Source organism: Ahaetulla prasina, chromosome 1 (assembly GCF_028640845.1).
Source record: "Ahaetulla prasina isolate Xishuangbanna chromosome 1, ASM2864084v1, whole genome shotgun sequence".
NCBI classification, from domain to species: Eukaryota; Metazoa; Chordata; class Lepidosauria; order Squamata; family Colubridae; genus Ahaetulla; species Ahaetulla prasina.
In genome coordinates, this window is record NC_080539.1 from 253576625 (window position 1) to 253585224 (window position 8600).

The 8600-nt window shown below is 42.1% G+C and overlaps 1 protein-coding gene across 10 annotated transcripts in view; it reads right to left on the reverse strand.

The window, feature by feature from the left end:
* LOC131204833 (apelin receptor-like) overlaps positions 1 to 7955 on the reverse strand; it is a 50924-nt gene extending 42969 nt beyond the window's left edge. For 5 of the 10 annotated variants that reach the window (XR_009156655.1, XM_058196524.1, XM_058196477.1 and 2 more), the window contains exons 1-2: positions 7714 to 7946; positions 630 to 768 (exon numbers count right to left, since the gene is read on the reverse strand). Coding sequence is in view for 9 of the 10 variants with exons in the window: in XM_058196524.1 (XP_058052507.1) it covers positions 630 to 768; positions 7714 to 7776 (202 nt within the window). In the remaining variant the exon portion in view is untranslated. Of the gene's footprint in view, positions 1 to 629; positions 769 to 7578; positions 7694 to 7713 lie in introns of those variants that run through there. The other 5 variants (XM_058196464.1, XM_058196469.1, XM_058196457.1 and 2 more) reach the window with 3 other exon arrangements.
* Between the last annotated feature and the right edge of the window lie 645 nt (positions 7956 to 8600).

Consider the following 8600-nt stretch of genomic DNA (forward strand, 5'->3'; position numbering starts at 1 on the left):
TAAGGTTCAAGTGTCTCAGGCTAAAAAGTAAGATCAATCCTTGATATGACCACCAAATTCACATGGTTAAAGTTCATGGCGGATTGTATCATTTGAGACTAGGAATTCCCCTTTTTTTTCCCCTTTGTTATCCAAAACCATTTATCTGAAAGTCCTGTTTACCCAATGAAGGCAAAATATTTAAGCCAATTTAAATGTTCTTATTGTGATTGGATAACAACGCATGAACCCATTACCCAAAGAAAAACAATTTTTTATCCATTTTAATGTTGGGTTTACCCAGCTATAGGAAGCACTGCTTTAGACTATAGGAGGAGTGAAGTGTTAAGAATCCTAGTTTGTGTCCTGAAAGAAGTAACAATAAAAAAATATTCCTGAACCTACAACATGGAATTAAAGTGTCCTTTAATTTAGTGTTTAATATTTCAGAGGTGGGAAGGAGAATTATGCATAAGAGTACATCAGAAAATGTCTTCCCATATGTGCAATTTGCAATACCAAAGAAAGAGCCATTTCGTATAACATTCAGCACTTGATTCTTAGGAGAACCACTCCCTTATTATCAATAGAAAACCTGGCCAGTTGCCATGTGGTAAGGAACCCATTTCTGCTGTCCTTTGGATATATACCTATCTCAGAGCTGCTCGATGGTGGTTTAGTGTCTTTACGGCCATTGGCAGCGGTAATGGAAAAGGAAGAACACAGCGATTGAGGCTTAGAATCCATCACATCAGGTGGTGACTCAGAAGTCAGCATAAAGGCCAGCCCCTAGGAGATACACACACACACAGGCACAAAAAAGGAGGTTAGGCAATTTGCAAAATCCTCTCAAGAGATAACCAAGGCTTCTTATCAGATGGCACAGGCACTGATATTAAATCATCAAAATGAAATTTCCCCAATACTTTTGCTTACTATTTTTAGCTAGGTTTTAGCTTTAATACGAGGTACCATTCCTTGTCTTTCTCTGAGAGGGAGGGAGGGAGAGAATGAGAATATATCATTTTAGGCCACTCCCAGGGCAGGCTGGAACACGGATGAAGGGAGCACAACTCTCACAAGCAACCAGCCCATGACTCACACTGAAAGTAGAAAACCTCAAATGCATCAGGGTTTAGGTTTCTTAACCTATGCTGCTGCCCTGTTCAGCACAGTACTTGCACCACCTTCGTCGCACCCTCTCCTCTGCCAACTTGCTTTTCTATCCATTTAATGCCGAATTTGCCTCTTCCACCCCTCTGCTAATCTTTCATTCTTTTTGCTGTCAGCTCTTGTCATTTCGCCACAGCACTCCCATTTGGCTTCTTTTTTAATCGGAACCATTCTCCTCCTTCCAAGTTCCTTTCAGCTACCTCCCTCTTCCACCCCCACTCCCCAGTAATGGGAGAAATTCAGCTCAGCGCCATCCCAGCTGTACATGTTCCCAACCAGACTGTGCAGGGCAAGGAGTAAACATCTGGAGTGCTTCCTCTCTCCTGATTTCTCAATCACTTGGCAGAGCCACTGGAATTCAATGAGGTAAAGCTGGGGCCTGCTCCCATCACTACAGCAACGACCTCCCACTAGATTTCAACAATGGGCCAAACTCTCTCTAAGAAGGAAAACAGCATTACGAAGAGTGTGTGTAGCAGAAAACTGTTCCAATTGGCTATATTCAAAACAAAAATGGACCCAGAATGAGGCCACAGAAGGGCTCGTGAAGATCCCCCCCTTTAGCCAGATAGGGGAAAAAACTGTCACAGTGGACAAAGGGAGGAGAACAAGGTATCCTTGAAAGACCGTAAAGACACCCCCATTCTCAGTCTGCCTCTTGGGGACCAGCAAGCAACTTTTTCCATGCCTGAATGAAGGAAACTGAAGAACAGACTGACAGCACTCTGCTTGCTGCTTAGCCCTTCATCTCATCCCTTAGTATCTACAAGCCAACCTCTTTTGCGGATAACACGGACTCAAGTTGAATCTTTATATTACCCACATACAGGTAGTCCTTGTTTAGCAACCAGAATTGGGACCAGAAACTCAATCATTAAACCAAGCAGTTGCTAAGTGAAACCTCACAGTACTTATGTTCTTACTTTAGCTTCCTTGGCCTTACAAGACGTGTGTATGTGAGGACTGGTTATAACGTTACTTTTTTTATCACCACTGTAACTACGAACAGTCATTAAACAAGGCAGAAGCTAGACCAGAACTTATCTGTACTGCTGCTTTCTAGCCTTTTCTCTTTTTTTAATATTAATTCCAATTATGCAAAGACTTAGCTCTTGAAGTACCATCCAATACATACTATTCAATCTGTTTTGATCTATAAAGATGCACAGCAATTACGATGGTTGGAATTTCTGGGTTGTAGTCCCAACGTATCTACAGAATCAGATTGCAGAAAACATTTGTCAGCCAGGCTAAAACTGACAAACATTTCAGTGTGCAAAATGTAAGGTAATATAGCAGGATTTTATCAAGCAGTCCAGCCAGCACACACGTAAGGTTAATCTATATAAATGTTACCTGTCTCTGAAAAGTAATGAATTTGGAGAAAGAGAGAAATGCATTTATGTTATTAGGTGACTTACTTTTCTCCCTGCACTGAAAATAATGTTATCCATAAAAAATAAGTATGAAGTAACTTTCAAAGAGGAAGTACATACTTCAGGAAAATATGCACAATGAGTAAACAAAGAACCAGGGAAAAAAACTCTGTTTGGCTGAGAATATCACATGATGAAAAGAATTTATTGAGTTTTTGAATAGGCAGAAATTATCACAGCAAAATTCTTTTCCTCAGAGTTTTTCATGTTGCAAGAACCCTGGGGGTTGGGGGGGGGGGTCAAGGGATGAAAGGCGTCTTCTACTTTTTGGCTTGAAAACCTTTAAAATCTAACTCTAACCCCAACTTTTCTATGCAGGTAGTCCTCAATGTACGACTTTTTGCATAACGATGATTCAAAATTACAATGGCATTGAAAAAAGTGACTTATGACCAGTTTTCAGAGTTATGACGATTGCATCATCCCTACAGTCACATGATCAAACTTCAGATGCTGGGCAACCAGCATGTATTTACAATGGTTGCAGCATCCTGGGGCCTTGAAATTGTCATCTGCAACCTTCTTAGGGAGCATTTGACAAGCAATGTCAATAAGAGAAGCCAGATTTACTTAATGACCCCTTGATTCACTCAACAACTTTAGTGGTTCGTGTAACAATCATAGCAAAAAAAAAAAGGTTGTAAAATGAGACATGACTCACTTAGCAACTGTATTGCTTAGCAATGGAAATTTTGAGTTCAACTGTGGTCTTAGATTGAGGATTACCTGTAAGTACTTTCTCATAGAAAAAAAAATGTTGGGGAGGAAGATAAAATTATTTGTAACGGATCTTCAAATAAAATTTTTGGGCAAGGAAATACACCATATTATCCAAATGAGCCTTGGGCTACAGTGATGAAAAGTTGATATGCAGAAAATAAATGTGTAGAATTGTAGTAAGCTACAAGGACCTAAGAAATAGGAAGATTCCGTGTGCAAAGAAAAAACGTTGTTTCTAAAGCAGAATAGTTATTTGCCTTCTATATAGAAATGTTCATTATACTTCCTTAGAATTTGGTGGTGTAAGGCAAAATTAGTTCCCTCTGTTTAGGGAACTAAAACAAAGAGACACTAATTTAGCCAAGGCAGATAAATTAAGTAATAGCTCGGCACAAAGTTCAACTGAAGCATCTAAATCCACCTAGTGATTACATGACAAGCAAATTGGAGAAAGAAGAGGTTCCTAGAACTTGAATCAGAATCAACACCTACTGCAACTTGAGACATTGCAACTTTAAATTATACAAGAATCCCTCCCTCCTCCCCCCCACCCCGCCCCTTGGGATTATAATAAGGATCTGGTTGAGGAAATCCTGGGGAACAAGCAAAGAGTAGAGAAAATATAGAAAGAAGAAACTTGAGACACAGAGACGCCAAAAGGTATATGTAAGAAGGCAGCAAGTGCCAAAACTGAGCCAAGAAACAGAAATGACAGAATGCCCAAAGGGCACTGTTAAATATCTACATAAACTCCTGTTGCAAAACGTTCATACCTCCAAGATATTCAATAAAACTTCTTCTACATAAAAATCCAGAGAAGATGTATCTTGCAGGCCTTCTCTACACTACTGGTGGATTAAGCATCCATGACCATCATCACGATTATCCCCGTATAACCTGTGATCAGCTAGTTCAAAACCAATTCCTCTTGAGCAGAGAGTAGTTTAGATGTCAACTCTCACTGTCTGCACAGGCAATGAGCATGATAAAGTGTGATAATCCAACAATATTCTACAAGGCTAAATTTCCTTTCTTAATTAAGTGGGCCACTAACACAGACAATTCTATACAATGCTTCTTATACCAGTTGCCTTCTCCAAAATAAAGTCTTGTTCCTTACTTGCTTCCAGGAATTTAAACAAGTTTCCCCGAAATATTGCATTATATTTTTTTATTTTATTTTAAAAATGCTGAGCAACAATAATTGAAATAGCTATTATAATATAGGAATAAACCTTCTATTGCAATGTATGTTTCTTACAAGTTTGTACTGAACTAACCTAGTTCAGGTTTGAAAATATGACTCACAATGTGTAAACTTGGCCTCTTACCACTCTAAGGAGTGTCCCTGCACTCTGTTCTAATCGCAATCTAGCCAGAATTTGAAACTCTAACAAACACAACAAATTGGGTGAAATTAACAAACCCATATTCATTTCAGGTACATTTACTTCCATAACCACAACTGAGATTGATAATTTTTCCACTGTATTTTTTAAAAATCAGAACTCTTATCATTTATTTATATAAGCATTCTTTAGGAGTGGATGGACATAGAAAGGTAAACTTGCTGAACATTTCCCACATCTTCAGCAATTCTATGCTAAAAGGAAGAAATAGATAAAAGTAGAAACTCTTGCCAAAAAAATAGGTAAAATTGAATTCTTCTTCCATAGAATGTTAGCAGCCACATGGGAGGCCTTATAGGGAAAGGGCTGAGTGGATTGGAGTTCCCTCCATAGTAGTGGTAGGTATTCCAGATTTGGAGAATAAGTGATGTTTTTTCAGCACAACTATCTCTTCTGAAATTGCTTCATTATGTTGGAACTCTTCTTGTGCAATTAGTACTCAACCAGGTAACCAGTTATATATCTCATCATCTAAAAGTATTCCTGCTTTGGTCACATTTCTCATAAAGGCATGAGGCAATTAGGTTACTTCTTCATTGAAAGAAAGTAATGACAAATGATGCCCTCTCCTAAAGAGACACATCTGGTGGGATGTGGCTCCCTCCCTTTCGAATATCATCTCCACAGAAATTAAACTGCCTTCCACTTTAACACTCTTTTGCAAGGCCCTGAAGATCTGGTTTTGTCAATGGGGAACTTAGAGTGAGATGGAGTCCACCAAGTGATTTGATTAATTGCTGTCATCGGAAGGGCATGTATAATATTTTTACTGTTTGAAAATTGGGTTTTTACTTTTTATAAGCCACCCAGTGACACTGAGAGTGAGTGGCTATATAAATTCTCTAAGTAAATTAGTCAATAAAAAGAATAAAAAGAGAAAGAAAAGTTATCACCATGTCTTTCAAGAGCCCTCCCAACATGCAATACAGTTTGAACTATAATATACCAGCAAGTAAATCCCTTGCCATTTATGGATTCTTGTTTTACATACTATCCTGTCTATTTATAAAACGTTGGCAGATAGGGCATTGATCTCTATTATATGTGTGAAAAGTTTAGCTGTAAAAGCAGCCTTCCTGAACTGGGGGAATTTCCAGGTGTGTGCGTACCAACTTTCAGACTTTTCCACTCAGAAAGGCCACTGACGAGAAATCTAGTGGGAACTGAAGTCCATATACCTGGATAATGCCCCTGGTTAGAGAAGACTGAAAAAGAATCTCAGCATGACTACAGCACACACACAATTGTTATAAGAACAAGGATTAAAAGCTCTCATGGGATGGTTAACCAAGAGGGGCCTCCTTAGGGAAAGGACAGCTGTAGAGAAAAATAAGTAGGTACAGATGGACTTTTTAAAAATTGCAAGAATAGGGGTTTTAGATGAAACCAGACTGGCTTAATAAAAACCCAAGCATAAATTTTAGGCTAAAGACCATTAGACTTATTTTAACATCGCTTTTCATATAACTCTCTTCCAAAGCAGTTTACATTCGCCAAAAGAGAAAGGCCCTGCCCACTAATTCACAACCCAAAAAGACACACACACAAGAGACAGGGAGTGGAAAGGAAGAGCAATATGCTGGCATTGATATGTAATTTAAACTGGGCTGATCTTGGCTTCCAGAAGTTCTCCCTTGCAAAGCAATATGTGCCTCTTGTTCCTTCAGCTGAAAGGAACACCAAAGTGTTACCCTTCCAGCCTCCAGATAACTGTCCTTAGGATCTGATGTTCCTTCTGGTTGGTGGAGAAACCAGTCTCTTGAGCCACTCCCCCCTTGTTGTGGTTTTTTTTTCCCCCATTCCTGGGAAGGAACAGTTGGTGGCTCTTTTAGTTCAAACAGATTTCTGAATAACAGAGCCAAATAAAAACAGGGCAGATGTAGGAGGTTATCATAAGATTTTGAAAGCAAAGTGAAAAAGCTGCCTAAAGATCAAAGGATGCAATTCTGTTAAGCAGATAAGATGATGGTTTTAAAAACTGGAAGGTGTGGAGGATTTCTAGCAAGTAACTTACTCAAGAAGACAAAGAGAATAGATTATTCCTATCAGAGAAGGAGCCTGCATTGTAAACAACTGGTTCATCACAAAAGGCAGAAATAATGATGCCAAAATGCCATTTGAAGAATTATCCTTGGTTGACTCAAACCACTCTTCTCCCAAGAAAGGTAGGGACTGGGAAAGAACATGTTTCAAGAACAGGTCAGAGGGTGCATTTTAGGGTCACACAGCCTGTCTGCATTCATTGCTATTCAGTAAGTTTTAAAAGGAGGTGTGTGTAACCTGGAACCTCAGTCAAGAGAGGGAGTGGTTGGAGAGAGGTAGCGTTGCAAAGTACTCCAGGCAGCAGCAGCAGCAGGAGGAGGAGGAGGAGGAGGAGGAGATTTAAAAATAAAACCGAACCCCAGCTACAGGAAAACGAGGCACCATAAGGTCCAAATTTCGGTGAAAAAATCAAGGCAAGGAACAGGCGCCGGGAGTCCAGGCGACACACAAAGTAGCGCAGCCGCATACCATATGGCACCAACCTCACTGGCCTTCCCGCTGCAGCCAGTCCGCCATCCTTGGGCTCTTGCTACGAGCCGGTCAGGTCTTTAGACCAGGCCTTTTACAAATCCTTGCAGCAACTACGGTACTGGGGGTCTCCAGAACAGATCGCCGCCGCGGTGCCTCGACCCTCCTCCCTCGTAACCCCTCCCGTCCCGTTTTCAGGATTCCCAACACTTAACATCTGGGGTGGTAGTCTCGGCCTTCCCACCCACCCCATCCCCCTTTTTTTCATATGCGTTCACGGTACCTTCGGGCTCTTTCCCCCTTTCTTGCACCCCTTATCCCCACCCCCCGCCTCCACCCCTTCCCCCTACCTCTCCCGCTCAGAGCCTCCGGCGCCCCGCCACTTTCTGCAAGGCGAAATTTCCCCGCGCGGGATGCGAGAAGAGCCACGCGGCTCCCCACTTTCTCGGGGAGGGGAAGGGGGGCGCCCGCGAACGGCTTCTTACCAAGCTTCGCGATCCGAGGCCCGACGGAGGCTCTGGCGATCCTCTCTCTCTTTGCATATTCATGACGTTCCCGATCAAGGCCCAGGCTGGCCCCGCCCGCTCTAATTCATATTCATGGCCGCGGAGACACCCAACCCCACGTGTCACAGCCCTGAGGCCGGAGTGGTTAAAGGAAAGGCCGGGCTAGCGAAGGGAATCTCAGCTTACGTTGGCCGAGAACCCGTTGCCTGCCGCCTTATTAAGGAAAAAACTGGTCTGCGAGAACGGCTGAAGGGTGGAGCTGTGCGGATGCGCCTCCCTTTTGTAACCTGAAGCATTTCTCCAACGAGCTCCCCGCCCGCTGAAAAGCATGGATGCTAACGAGCCTGTGATTTGCATTTGAAGTATGCGCAATAAATACGCCATGCTCATTCTGGCTGGCTGCGTTTTCCTGGAGTTATGACTAATGGGCAAAACTTTGAAAGCAAGTCCCTGCCCGCTCAAGTCTCCAACCCACACACACACACGCACCCCTATGTACTAGTACTTGTCGAATAAGAAATCTATGTGGGTTGGAGGCTATACTAACTGCGTTACTAATTTCCACTCTCCTCTACGACAGAGACGGGCAGGCAGCATCTAACAGGCACCACACCCACCCCAAAAGGAAGGCGGTCCCTTGTTCCTTAAAGCCCCGCCCAGATACCGATGATCGCAATTCTATGGGGTGAGGCTGCTGATCTGGGATTTCAGACGGGAAGGTTTGGGACTGAAGAATGTAATTAGTAATAGTCTGCTCTAACAAGTATTTTGGGACAGAGACTGGCTGGGACGTCACTTACTCATATTTCTTCTCTGTTAGGTTAGACCCCATAGTCTCTAAAATGAGTTCGCAATAGCACTTAAGG